This window comes from Cucumis sativus, chromosome 6 (assembly GCF_000004075.3).
Source record: "Cucumis sativus cultivar 9930 chromosome 6, Cucumber_9930_V3, whole genome shotgun sequence".
Taxonomy (NCBI): Eukaryota; Viridiplantae; Streptophyta; class Magnoliopsida; order Cucurbitales; family Cucurbitaceae; genus Cucumis; species Cucumis sativus.
Genome location: NC_026660.2, coordinates 7,259,951 through 7,273,494, shown reverse-complemented (window position 1 = coordinate 7,273,494; position 13,544 = coordinate 7,259,951). Strand labels below are relative to the sequence as shown.

The window sequence follows — 13,544 nt, the reverse complement described above, 5'->3', positions numbered from 1 at the left end:
ATATATATATATATATATATATATATATATATATAAATCCCCGAACAAAACCAATTGGATTAGTTTTCAAAAATGTTGTATTTTCCGGTACATCGTTATAGATTGAATTAGTCTTTTTGGTGGGTATTCTTAATTCTCTTATTTCTTGAACCTCTTCGTTCTTGATACAAAAATGAAACAACCCTCCCCTAATTCTTTCGAATTGTGAGACACGTTAAAATACAATATAAGTCCTAAAAATGCAAAGAAAGAAAAAAATTTAGAGGGAGTATGTTTGAAAAAGTTAATATTTCATTTATATTAATTTTAAGAGAAAATTAAATTGATTTATTTTACCTAATACCTAATTTGATTTTGTATTTATTAAATTTTCCTAATCTTTTTAAAAAAATATATGTTAATTTTTTTATTATTTTCTAGTTACTTTTTTACTTTTATCATTATTTTTTTTTATAAAAACAACATTTAGTCTTTTTCTTCCCTCTAAAATATAGGAGAAAAAATTCAAACAAGGTAGCATGGACACAAACTCCATAGCACACTGTCCAAACTCTTAAAAATTCGTTTACACAAAAGTAAAAACATGCCACGACAGACCCAATAACATGGAAAAAAACACTTTGAATACATTCAAAAGTGTTAATCCTCCAATGCAAGATCTCCTAGACAAAGAATCTAACAATCATAAGTACTCTAACATTCCATGATGAAGAGGGGTAATTACTCTTTTTTCTCAAACCAACTGACCGAGGAAAAAAACCCAGAAAATATATATCATATATTCATGAGTTTTTTTCTTTTTTTTTTTCTCAAGCCCTAGTTTCTCAGGTCTCTAGAGCTTTCAGTTTTTTCTTGGTTCTTTTACTTCCTTTTTGTAATTACTCCCTGTTGTCTATTATTGTTTTTTCTGTAACTCCTTTGTTTCTTTGTTTTTTTTTTTCAATCAATTTCATATTATAAATGAAACTTGGTTGCTTATCAATGCATATATTTGTCAATGTTATATCTTTTAGTCCACGATGTCTTATTTTATGGATATTGATATCATTATTATTGTTATTATGGTGTACTGTCTCATGTCTCTATTCATGAATAATATTCACACACAATATACAAGTTAAAACAAAGCTACAAAGCAAGAACTCTGCTGAATGAACTAAAAGAGTGGGTTTAGGGAAGAAAATCTTATTAGGCTGATATCTAAAGTTCTAAACAAAAAATTGTTTTTCAAAAAATTGTTAATGTATTTGAAATCACTTCACGTAAAAAGGTCTACAATAGTTTGCTAAAAACGCTATCGTAGACATTTTATAGCACTTTACGAAAGGTCGTGACAACCCACATTATTAAAAGTTATGAAAGCTATAAAAAACATGCATTTTGATAATCTTTTGGAAAAGTTATAAAAACATATTTGTAATAGCATATCTTCTATTTATATAATTTATGTTAACATTTTATCAAAGTTATGAGAAACTTTTTATAGTATCTTATGAAAGCTATAAAATGTGTTCATTTAATAACGTTTCAAAAAGATTATAAAACAACTCTATAATAGTCTTTCTTCTATTTATATTATTTATATGATAGCGTTTTGTTAAAGTAATGAAAATTTGTTTAGAACATATATAAAAGGTTATTGATGGTTTATAATAGGATTGTTTAATAAATATAAACGTTTAATCATACCTTTAGATAAAAGCTATAATATATAATAGATAAATTGCATTGGATGACTATTTTAATAATAATAATTAAAGATATAGCAACATTTTAAAAAATTGCAAATATAGCAAAATTATCACTGATAGACTTGTATCGCGGATATAGACTTTATATGATATATCAGTGATAGATCAATATTTACAACATGGTCTATCAGTGATAGACTTATATCATTAATAGAATTTGACAAATTTTACTATATTTGCAAATTTTTTAAAATTGTGTCATATACTTAATTAATTTGAATTTAACTGCTAAATTTGCAACTATCCCATAATAATATATTTTCTTATATTTTATATATAATAATTTTTTTTAAAATATTAATATTCAATTTCAAACACTAACATATAAAATACATTTCAGTTATGCGAAGAAAATCTATTTAAAAGGTTTATAACGTAGAAAGTTCGTACTATTAAAATGTTATTTTCACAAAAAAATTATATTACCCTGCACAAAATGCTATTTATGTGTTCTCACAAAAAATAGTCACTAATATATCATTTAGCACAACACAATGATAAACTTAGTTAATATTTACAAAAAGGTAATAGGATGTTGTATATTACAAAAAGCTTTATTTTTATTTTTATAGTGCCTATATCATCCATTAGTTATAAAAAGTTAATAGGATATATATAAATCTAAACACTCAAAGCTTGTTGTTTTGTTAATGACACTTCTTGGTCTTTGTACAGTTGTTCTTTTATCAAACCTACAAAAAAAAAAACAAGAAAATCAATTGAAGTTTCTGTCTTTGATATGTATATTTTATCGGATGAAAATAACAATAACGAAAATAAAATTATCATCCTATTAAGGGATACGAGCACGTGCCCCTCACATTTTCGTTTTTTGTGTTTTAATATTAATTTTGAAGTGTTAAATTATAATATATGTTAATTTTGTTTTTGGTATAGTGGTTGTGCCCCGTTTGAACAAGAACCAATCTTACCTAAAAATAATCATAAATAATATAGAGAGAGTTATTCGTTCAATAAAAGAAGAATGAGAAAAAAAACGTAATTCTTTACTTAAAAGAAAAACGAGAAGAAAAAAAAAACATAATCTTACCAATACTAAAACAATCATAATCATTCTAATCATAGTCATTCTAATATCTAATGTCTTGTGTGTCTTTCGTCTCTTCCTCTTGACTTTCTCCGCCAAAATATTTTGAAACAAACCGAAATTTAAATATTCTATTTGACACACTTTTCTTATCTTTGATTTTTAGTCACAATCTTCTCCCTTCATTATACCAACAAAAAAAAGTCAAGATTAACCATACATAACACCTCTCCATCCTCGTAGGCTTTGATAAGGGTAAAGGAAACCCAATTATTTGGTATGTCATCACTAACAAATTCCCCAATCCACAAATCTTTCCCTTGCATCTTCCCTACTTGAATGAAGGAGTTATAAGTGGATGGGTTGATGAAAAAGGATGCATAAATGTTGCTATTAAATTGCTTCAAGCATATATAGGAAGTGGAGCAAGGACCAAGATCCAAGACAACGCTCAATTCAATATATTTAGTTTCAACATTGAGAACATATACGACATACTCATCTTGTTTTATCTAATTTTGTTATTCTCATCCAATAGATGACACCATTCAAGTAAGCACCACTACCGCACTGAGAGGATTTAGATCAACTCTCTTGAAATTATTTATGATTATTTTAAAAACTCTCTCGAAATTATTTATGATTATTTTAAGAACTCTCTCGAAATTATTTATGATTATTTTAAGATAAGATTGCTTTTTGTCTTAATCAACGATACATGTGGTTAAAAGATGATATAATTTGCCAGTGTTTACATCAAATATACTATCTAATCATGTTGGACAACTTTTTTTTTACTCTCACGACAAACAAATAGTAAGATATTAAATCTTATTTATACTCACCAAACTCAACTGTTCTTGAGAAAGGACGCAACAATATTTTGTCAATTAAATAAGAACACAAATGTTGCTGAATTTTTATAGAGAAAAGTTGGTCTTTTTAATTCAAGTAAAAAAAGAAAAGGAAAGAAGCAAAAAGAAAGGGTGGAGAGACATTCTATAAAGAAACTATAACAATAAATATACTTTATTGAAATAAATTAAAAGTACACAAAAGAGATGAAAATGAAAGCTTTGAAGATCATAACAGGACAGAACAAAATTGAGAACTAAAAAAGTCATAAATATTAGGGAAATATATAACTAAATTAAAAAGTTGAGCTTACAACACAATTATAACTAAAGCAATAAACTAAGTAGAAGGATTGAGTTTGTTTTGTCCTTTATGATTAAACATTGCAAGAACAGGTTCATTGCTCATCTTTTTCTTATACATCTCTGCAAAGCTTATGGGATCCTCAATCACTGCCTTTTCCCCTTCACCAACCTTCAATGGATAAACAATGGCTTCCGGTGTCGGATACTGAAACGTAGCTATCGACAATCTGTCACTCTTTGGGTTCGCCAATGCCCTATGATCCGCACTCCTGAACCTCCCATTGCTAAGATACTACATTTTTCAATCACATAATAAATATTAGACTTCTCTCTAATATTAATCGTTTGGTTTTTAAAAATGAACAAAATTTTTCTATTACTTCTATTATCTCTACTCATGTTTTCAATTCCGTTAGATAATCCATTTTGCAGAAATTAAGATGGAGAGTAGTACATACATGACCATGGTCTCCAATGTTGATTACAAAAGCTCCTTCCATTGGTGGGATGTTGATCCATGTCTTGGCCCCATCTTTGGTTGCTTGAAGACCACCCACTTGATCCTATAATTAATTATATGTATGTATATATAATTTTCATTAATATCCCAAGGATTCTTTGGTATGACTATGACATATGTGTGTAGAATCTATGGAAATTTGAAACTTTAGAGACAAAAGTAAGACAAATGTAAAGAGAGCGAGAGGTTGCCTGTAATAATATAGTAATGGTTCCAGGGTCGGTGTGACGAGGGAGGCCGAGTTCGAGGTCGGTGTTGGAACATTTGGGGTAAAAATTGGTCAATATCTTTTGATTCAACTCTCCACAAGCTTTCTTAAGAGCTCCCTTCTCCATATCCATGGCTTCCGACAACACTTCCAATATTTTGGAAGCCAAATCCATCAACTTTTCACTGAACTCCTCCGTCTTCTTGATCCAACCCTCCGGTTTGTCCGGCCATTCCGAGTACTTCCGATCTCTACTCGGATATGTAAAGAACGTTACCACTTCCCTCCAATCTTCTACATCTCCCTGAATAAATTCTATCACCAATCACTATTATCATTTACTCTTTCAATACAAAATTCATTAAGATAAAAGAAAAACAGAGGATTGTAGTTGTTAGTGTGAAACAGAGTGTTGGAGTTGGAGAGACCTGTCGTCGAGTAGAGATCATGAATCCGCCCCTCTTGCCGCCCGACATGTCGAATCGGAGCTTCTCTTCCGGTGGAAAATAGTAGAATTCGGTGGTGAGACGAACCATGTCGGCAATAAGCTTGGGGTCAACACCGTGGTCAACCACCTGGAATATTCCCCACACTTCGCAGGCCTCCACGATTTTCTTCTTCACCGCGGCCATGTGGGCATCGTCTTCGATTCCATCAAGGGAAATGACCGGAATTTCATCGTCAGTAAAAGTGGCCATGACGATGCGGGATTATGAGATACAGAGAAATGGGGTGAATGAAAAAGAATTATACAGTGAGCGAGGGGCTTATACACTGGTACTACGAAAAAATCAGTGTTTCCCTCTCAAGGTCTGATTACTATATATACATAGAGAGACAACAGAGTTTAGTAACACAAAAAGAGAAAAAAAAAAAGGCAATAAAGGAAAGGGTGACATTGAATGTGATCAGATGAAGAACAACCGACGATGTGGATCATACAACTCCACAAATCAAACCTAACCCCATGAAATTGGTTTCCCATCATTTATGGTGCATTAATTTGATGGAATATTATTAAAAGAAGAAAAAACCTTAATCATAAGGGAGATTTTTAAATTTAAAATAATTGAGAAACTATCTGCTGTCGTACCAAAATTTCAATAAGTTCAAAGTATCAATTTTTTTTATTTAGGTGAATTCCCTTCATTATAAAATATTTTTTGAAAAGTAGTTTGAAGGTTTTTGTTGAATATATTTTTAAATGTTTAATTTAAAAAATAAGTCTTATAAAAAAAAATAGACAATGTATCTTTTAACCTTTTTAATTACATAAAGCAAACAAGAGGGTTGAATCATGAGTCTTCATCCTTGTAGAACTATCAATTGTGCAAATTTAATTAGAGATATTGAAAAAAATATTGGATGATTTGATAAACCCAATTCAATTAGTACTATTTGGGTTCGGTTAGATTTAAATAAATAAAAACCAAACCTTAAGAGTTTAATTCAATAAGCTATATTAATGCACTATTTTTTTTTTTTTTGAATAACTTAATATCTTACCATATTACGTACAATCTGATTATATATATCACTTTCGTTACTTTTTTTTTTTTTTTGTCAAATTTTTTTGTTATTTTGATGTTTGAGAGGAAAAAAACATGTCAATCGGTTCCCAACACCATTTTGCTTGTCATTCTGTCTGTTCTTTTATCAACATGTACCAAAGGCTTCAACCTATTGATATCTTCAAGAAGACAAAATTTCATCAATCAAATAAATACAATTTCATTTCAACATTATTGAACAAACTTTCATTTCAATAATTCAAAAGTTACTAAAACCATCAATCTGCAGAAATGTATAAGCCTCATTTAAACATACATTATACTGAATGACAAATAAGAAGTTATGATCTTAATGATTAAACACATAGCATAAGAAAGAGAGACTGCATTCTCATCCTCTAAGCACCATAACATGCTTAGTTAATTTCACCAAACTCAAAAACCTATTCTCAACTTCTGCACACTTAAAAAAGAGAATGTTAAAACCAATGATTGGTTGGACCTCTACACTTGTATTAGATGATTAAAAAAAAAGCGGCCAATAGTAAGCGAAACAAACTTTATGGAGAGGCCTCCAACTCCCCACTCCCTAGACCAAACAAAAATGATGAGCACCCATGACTTCAAATCAAACAACAAATAAGGAATGCATATACAAAGTTTTCGAGCATATGGGAGCTACTTACCCAAGAATTTATTTTCTATAAATTTTCTTGACACTCAAATGCTTTAGAATTAGATGTTCTGTTCCGTGTGATTGGCAGACAAAAAACAAAAAAATGCATACGGGGATGTTGTGTCAAAACTGATCTTTGGCATAAGCAAAGAATCATCATCAAGCTTCTGTCTCTCTGGCCCTGGTTCATCTGGAAGCTAAGGAGGAGCTTCTTCAGGTGGTAAGAAAGGCATGGATCCTTGGGGCATAGGTGGAGGTGGTAGCATAGTTTTCACAGGTGTAGAGAGGGGCAGGGAGAGGAAGAAAAGGCCGTGGAACTGGCATGTGAGTAAACTGAGATCCTGATGGTGGTAGAACACTCATATTTGGTGCATTCATAGACAAAATGGTGGAGGCATGCGGGCGTTCGATTCATGAAAAATGGTTGTTGTCCAGCCATTACAGGAGGTGGAGTCTGAAGAGACGGAATCATTGAGCTATCTAATTTCTTAGATAGGTGGCTATATCATGAATTGAATCCTTGACCTCTGGATCATTTACTGAGATTGTGTCTTCTTTTTAACACTAGACCAACACATGATAGTTGGCTCTAATACTAATTTAACTCCTTAGGAAGAGTTTTGATAAAATATTAAAAGTGTAGTTGTCTCACATCTGAAATGTTAAGAAAAGAAAGTACTTCTGTTTTCTATTATCTTAATTTGGTATTTATTAGTTTAGTTGAACGAGTGAGAGTGATGTAATTCTGTAAGAAAATGCTCTTATAATTGGAATGACGGAAATAACAGTTTCAACAAAATATGAAAGTTTCTCACTGAGTACTAATCTTTATACAGATAGATGCTAAACTTTTAGCCTTTTCATTTTGAATTCTGCAAGCCAAACAAAACCAACAACTGCTAATTTTCATACTCTTCATCATTAAATAAAACATAAAAATAAAAAACCCGTTTCCTTTCATTGGTAGCAATGTTTATTTTCTTTTTATGTGCTATTCAAGCAGATGTAAATATGATACTGAATCATGAATGGACCTCAAAAGAAACAATTCCAAATTCCTCTGTCATTATCCTAACAGCAATGAAGCATTCGACTTCGATTCGTTGCTGATGAAAGGATGATGATAATCATTAACTGAAATCACTTCCTTTTGTTCTAACAAAACGAAATGTTCTTCTTGGTCAAGATTCTCAAGACAATTAAAGTTTGAATTGCATTTTCCATATCTTCCAATGGGTGAAGAAGAAGATTCTTCCACAATTTCTTGACACTTTGTTCTCAAGGAGAAGCTTCCAAATCCTAGAATTTCTCTCGTCAACTTTCTTGCCTTCTCCCTCTCTTCTTTGAGAACAGGCCCTTTGTCAAGGAGATTCAATATCCTCTCTGATCTCTTCCTCACTGATATCCCCCAATTGAACCTAAAACCAATTCAGCATTAAATTATGAATAAAATTCAAGAAAAATAGGTTTCGACGAAAACACGAACACGGGCATTACCCCTTTTCATCAACATATTGGAAGGATCCCATTTGGTTAATGACATCTTTGTCAGTTTGAAACTCTTCTGCTACACTCTCTGGTCCACGAGTTAAGAGATGTTCGAGAATGATGAGAGAATTGTAGGAAAGTCTCCAATTCTTCTTTTCAAATTTCAGCAATCTGCCTTGCAAGTTTGTTTACTTTTATCAATCAAGGATCCCATCAGCAAAATCAAAACTAAATTTTTAAAGAAAAAGAAAGAAAAAACTGAGATCTTATTCAATGCTTTATTTCATGATTTTGGAGAATCTCATTGCTATTACTTAAACAATCATGAAATAAAGTATGTTTGTGTTTTCACCTATCTGTCAAATCGAACAATGTTACGGAACCGAGCCTATTTGATATTACCGATTTCTACATGTTTAGAAAACCAACTCAAATTTTGAAAACTAATCAATATAGTTTCCATCAATCGTTGTCTAATGTGACTAAAAAAGATGGTATAGCCTTTGTACCCTTTGAATCTATAACTTTATCAATGATGGGTTTTATCCAAATGACAAACAGGTCCAATTTATATTGAAATAGAAACATAAAAAACTTCAAAACATTGATGAAAGAAATAGAGTCTAAGACCTTTTATGGAGAATAGCTACAATTCTCCAGTAGTCATCAACCTCAAAAGCTGCCTTTGATATTGAACTCAAAGATCTTGCATCAGGGTTCCCACTGATGGCTTCTTCAGTCAACCTAAAAAGCAGAGACAAGAACAAAAACAAAAAAGATTTGAAGGATCATAATCGTAAATAAATTGTAAATAATTAAATAATCTAATAAGATAAACATATTCAGGACATCTTAGTAATACATAGGGAAAAATTAATGAACTTACAGTTCGGCAGAGGTAACATCTGTGAGGGCTAATCTAGCAGTCTTGATTTTCTCCTTGAAAAAGAAAGAAGCTTGTTTCTTCAATTCATGGAAAGAGGGAGTGGGCATGGTGTTGGATTTGCTCAAGATGGACGACATGATATTTGATGTTTCACAAACAAAGATGAGAGAATGAAAGAAAGAAAAAGATGAAATTTTGGGTAGCTTATTTTCACACGAAGAAAGAAGGCATCTGGAAATGGTGAAAGTATGAGATTTGGTATGAAAAGTTGAATTTATGGAAATGTATTGAGTGTAAAAGTCAAAGTGCTTAGCACATTTTAAGACTGATGAGCGGCGATCCTTTCGGCTTTGAAACTTTAATAAATGGATTGTTGACAATCACTCCCCAACTCCCTTCTCACCACTTGTGTAAACTTTGGTGGATTTTTGCCATTGGGTTAAATTAATTTAATTATAACCTACTATATCGTGTTACTTGTGATTAGAATTTAATTAAACTAATTAACAGTTAATAATTTTATGTCTTGATTCCTAGTTTGATTTGTCTTAATTTTAATCGGATAAGCAAGGCTATTATTTGAAAATAATTTGATGTAACATTGTCTCTCGAGACAATGAGTTGACCTGTCCAAACCAAACTGAAAAAACACCTCAATTCCATATCCCAAGCTGATTTACGATACCAAACTAAAACCATCTATCCAACCAGTTGGTGGCTCAACTTTCACAATTAATTAACTCTAGAGCCAAAGTAGCTTGACAGAAAATACTTAATACTTAATACTAAATCATTATGGCATTCCGTTCCAGATTCCCTCAATACTACTTCCTTACTCCATAAAACACAAGTACAAAAGAAGTTTGGCGTAGCAAAAACCAATCACAAACATTAGTAGTTCAAATTCATTTTCTTAACAAAGTTGACAAAATACAAATGATAATAAAGCTTTAGTCACTCGTAAGGACGTGTGTCCTTTACGTCGCCCATAATCACTTCTTCCATACAAAATCCTCAGTTTCTACAAAGACAAAGATACATGCTTAAAACTAACTTAAGAAATTTTCGATAGAGCTCAGAATGTTCGATGTTCATTTCCGAAAGTGCAGTAGCAAAACTACATGTCTACATCACATTCTACTCACACACAACTACAAAACCAAAGAGTTCTTAATCAAATGGTATTTGGATGTAGGCTGCTTCACAGGCAAAGGGGACTTCCGCATACATGCCTGCAAGAGCACAGCGTGCGCATTCCACAACCGTGAACATGAAACCGAATGATACAGCTGTCCAAAAGTGCATCCCAATTTTTCCCCAGTATATGGAAAGGGGCACCCAACGACTTACTGTACCAATCACTTGCAGGGCAATCTCCATCAACATGCCCATAACAACGTGAAACCTAAAGAAGTGAGGCCATTCCTTTCGTCTTACAATTCCTAGATAGGCAATAAAAAAATATGCCATTAAGAACCAACTTGGTAGTCTCCCAAGGGCTCCAAGAAAGGGGTATGTGAGGAATTCAAAGTTCTCCAGGAACGGGTGTAGGTGGTATGCTGTTTCAGAATACATCCAAGTTTCGTGAAACGGCATTAGATACGGTACGGATGCCAATGTCCTCCACCACCATTTTGGTTTTGTGGTCATTGGAGGGAAACGATAACTTGTAGGGATATCTTTAGCTGCCCGTGGTGACATGCTAATAACTTTTTTCCCTGGTAACCTTGGGATCGTATGTAGCAACCCACCTAGATCCCCGCTTAAGAAAGGGGAAGATGCAGCACGTAGCTTTAAGGGTAAGAGACCTACATTTGAAAAATAATGGATTACAGAATGAAGCACACCATTCTTTCTTTGAATCAATTACTGAAAAGGAAGATATAATTCTTTAAGATGACAGTGATACAAACGTCAGTCAAGATTTTCTTTATGTTAATGTTGCCACTGCAGTAATAATTCTTTCTTTATATGAAGCTAGGATTATATTAAACTACGAGTGAGATATCTCCAAAACCGCAGTAATAATTGTTTCAATATAAAGATCAAATAAAAGATAGATAAAGATTATGGAAGGTTTTGTATGCACCTCCATAGTAACATGTCTGATGCTTTAAATGAGGTTCCCATGAACTCCTAATGCTAGCAGTTTGTGTACTGCAACGAGGATTACGTAAGATGGAAGACCGGCTAGGAATAGATAACTTGGAATCTGAGAAGAAGCACCCAGTGGGTGTGGTGCATCCATTGAGAATCATATCTAAGTTTCCTGTTTAAAGCCACATCATTGCAGATTGCAGAGTGTAAGAAACGAAGTCAATGAAAAACAAAGAATGGAATGCCTATTTTTTAAATTTTAAATATTCTAATGATTTCTTTTCTATATAATTTATCCATAAAAACACAACGCTAATATTGAATACATTGGCTTTAATGAGGTATTGGGGATTGTTCTGGGTAGAAAAGTTTTTGTCCCCAATTCTAAAGGACCATTCTCATTTAGATAACTCTCTTATCTAACAAATGGATCTACTTTCTTGAACAATCTTGAAAGTGGTCATACTTCACTCATTATTGAGCAAGAACTTTTACGTACTTCCACCAATGGATTATTCATATGGTCTATTTATAATGCAAAAAATATTTATTTTATTTGGCAAGTCATATCAATTTTCCCCTCAAATTTTCAATCACATACAACATATATCACAAAATCATGTATTCATGGTTCTCACAAGTCACAGCAAACCTGAAAACAAGTAATATCTATGGCATACTCAACACACACACACACACACACAAAAGTACTAAAAATCATTTTAAAAAAGATTGGCAAAGCTTTATTGGACAGCTGCCTGGGCTGCATAGAGATAGGTGCAACCCAGGCAAGACCTAAATATTTTCCTAATAATATCATGCAGAATCATTTCTATATCATGCACATCCTCTAACTCAAGCTCTAACAAGCTCTCACATATCGCTAAATTCTCAAATGTCTCTCTCTAGCTCTTTCCAACTTTACTCCATCGTTTACACATCTTCGAGACATACTCCTTCGTGGCACATTGGCTCCTGACCATTCATACCCAAACCTCAATACTTCTCTACAGAACTCAAAATTCAACTCTTGACAATCTCTATCCAAGACCCCGATGCTTATCCAAAGCCACATCACACTGACTCTTGACAATGGCCAAGGTCTTAATACTCCTCTTATCCAATATTGACATGTCGACTCTTGACCATCTATACCTAGGGCCTTGACATCCAATAATGACACACCAATGGCATTCATTTACTTTTGTCAACACAAAACCAACCATTGGCAACTTATACCCAAGCCCCAGATACTATCCCCACTTTCCTTTATCACATATTCAAGGTCCTCTAACCCCTTCCTCACTAGTCAATCTCACGATGTCCCATGTGTGCACAGTGCACATTCTACACATACTTTCCAGGCCACAATTCAGCTCCAAAACAGCAAGAAAAAGTTTTCAACATAAACACCATACTAACATATAGTTGCAAAAGAATCGCAAAACACAACCTCATGACGTATTTATAACAAACCAGAATACGTAACAGTTTTAGTAGTATAAAAATCAAATTCTATATATAAACAAAAATAAAAACATGACAAGCAGACTTCACAAGAACTACTTACTACACATTCTAAAGCGCTGCGCTAAGTTATTCTAAACAAGATTCCTAAAATTCAATTTGAAACCTTAACTGAAATGAATCTATCTCTTACCCAATGTCAACCTGAAACTTGAATCGCGCAACTGGAACCTATATACAAAAGAGTCCCAATGCTTAGAATCAAGTTCAATAGAGTAAAGTAAACATGAACAGAGACTACCCACTAATCCAAAAAATGTAGCTTCTGCCTGAAATTGAATCGAATAGGTTCGAACTCACAAACCTGACTTCTACAGGATATGGGGAATCCGATTTGAGACCATACGAGTGGTGGGTTGCTACCGAATTGTCGACTCAGGTTAGAAATCACTCTGCTGAAATGGGGCGGTGTTGCTTGTGGGCAGCTGTGCCAGGAATCAAAGTTGGGATAGGGTTTTGTTTGGATTTTTTTACCTAAATACGACTTCTAAGACTTTTTCTCATCAATTTGGCCGTAACTATCCATTAATATCCAAAAATTTCTAAATCAAAAGGTTTTCTCGATCTTTCAAGAAATAGTCGAAAGGAAAAGGGGAGCAATGCTTCATAATTTCTTTAACTCATTTTGTTTTTCTTTCTTTTTACCATTTTTTTTTTCTAAAACAATGTAAA

General features: G+C 32.7%; 3 protein-coding genes across 5 annotated transcripts; all 3 read right to left on the bottom strand.

The window, feature by feature from the left end:
- Nucleotides 1–3,903: 3,903 nt before the first annotated feature.
- Nucleotides 3,904–5,513, bottom strand: LOC101206443 (naringenin,2-oxoglutarate 3-dioxygenase). The gene is made up of 4 exons (XM_004140448.3): nucleotides 5,116–5,513; nucleotides 4,671–4,991; nucleotides 4,418–4,522; nucleotides 3,904–4,251 (listed from the first exon to the last, which is right to left on the bottom strand). Exons 1-4 carry the CDS (start codon nucleotides 5,383–5,385, stop codon nucleotides 3,994–3,996), a joined length of 954 nt encoding a protein of 317 aa, XP_004140496.1. The 5' UTR covers nucleotides 5,386–5,513; the 3' UTR covers nucleotides 3,904–3,993.
- A 2,149-nt stretch (nucleotides 5,514–7,662) lies between these two features.
- Nucleotides 7,663–9,982, bottom strand: LOC101206683 (clathrin interactor 1). The gene is made up of 4 exons (XM_004140449.3): nucleotides 9,249–9,982; nucleotides 8,993–9,106; nucleotides 8,372–8,533; nucleotides 7,663–8,292 (listed from the first exon to the last, which is right to left on the bottom strand). The coding sequence occupies exons 1-4, from the start codon at nucleotides 9,383–9,385 to the stop codon at nucleotides 7,941–7,943; spliced, it is 765 nt and encodes a 254-aa protein (XP_004140497.1). The 5' UTR covers nucleotides 9,386–9,982; the 3' UTR covers nucleotides 7,663–7,940.
- A 142-nt stretch (nucleotides 9,983–10,124) lies between these two features.
- On the bottom strand, nucleotides 10,125–13,448 carry LOC101207166 (protein TIC 20-I, chloroplastic). 3 transcript variants are annotated; one of them, XM_031887424.1, is made up of 4 exons: nucleotides 13,177–13,448; nucleotides 12,985–13,043; nucleotides 11,338–11,517; nucleotides 10,125–11,056 (listed from the first exon to the last, which is right to left on the bottom strand). In XM_031887424.1, exons 3-4 carry the CDS (start codon nucleotides 11,504–11,506, stop codon nucleotides 10,419–10,421), a joined length of 807 nt encoding a protein of 268 aa, XP_031743284.1. In that variant the 5' UTR covers nucleotides 11,507–11,517; nucleotides 12,985–13,043; nucleotides 13,177–13,448; the 3' UTR covers nucleotides 10,125–10,418. The 3 variants fall into 3 exon arrangements, with proteins under 3 accessions (XP_031743284.1, XP_004140499.1, XP_004140501.1); XM_004140451.3 differs by having other exon boundaries at nucleotides 13,006–13,043; nucleotides 13,177–13,445; XM_004140453.3 differs by lacking the exon at nucleotides 12,985–13,043.
- Between the last annotated feature and the right edge of the window lie 96 nt (nucleotides 13,449–13,544).

What these genes read in the sequence shown, in the direction of transcription:
- LOC101206443 (XM_004140448.3), bottom strand. Translation starts at nt 5,385, where the DNA reads ATGGCCACTTTTACTGACGATGAAATTCCGGTCATTTCCCTTGATGGA. An exon ending in CCATTACTATATTATTACAG is followed by an intron (nt 4,523 to 4,670) that starts GCAACCTCTCGC and finishes AATTAATTATAG; the next exon opens with GATCAAGTGGGTGGTCTTCA. An exon ending in ACATTGGAGACCATGGTCAT is followed by an intron (nt 4,252 to 4,417) that starts GTATGTACTACT and finishes TGAAAAATGTAG; the next exon opens with TATCTTAGCAATGGGAGGTT.
- LOC101206683 (XM_004140449.3), bottom strand. Translation starts at nt 9,385, where the DNA reads ATGTCGTCCATCTTGAGCAAATCCAACACCATGCCCACTCCCTCTTTC. An exon ending in GTAGCTATTCTCCATAAAAG is followed by an intron (nt 8,534 to 8,992) that starts GTCTTAGACTCT and finishes CTTGCAAGGCAG; the next exon opens with ATTGCTGAAATTTGAAAAGA. An exon ending in CAATATGTTGATGAAAAGGG is followed by an intron (nt 8,293 to 8,371) that starts GTAATGCCCGTG and finishes AATTGGTTTTAG; the next exon opens with GTTCAATTGGGGGATATCAG.
- LOC101207166 (XM_031887424.1), bottom strand. Translation starts at nt 11,506, where the DNA reads ATGATTCTCAATGGATGCACCACACCCACTGGGTGCTTCTTCTCAGAT. An exon ending in TCAGACATGTTACTATGGAG is followed by an intron (nt 11,057 to 11,337) that starts GTGCATACAAAA and finishes TTTCAAATGTAG; the next exon opens with GTCTCTTACCCTTAAAGCTA.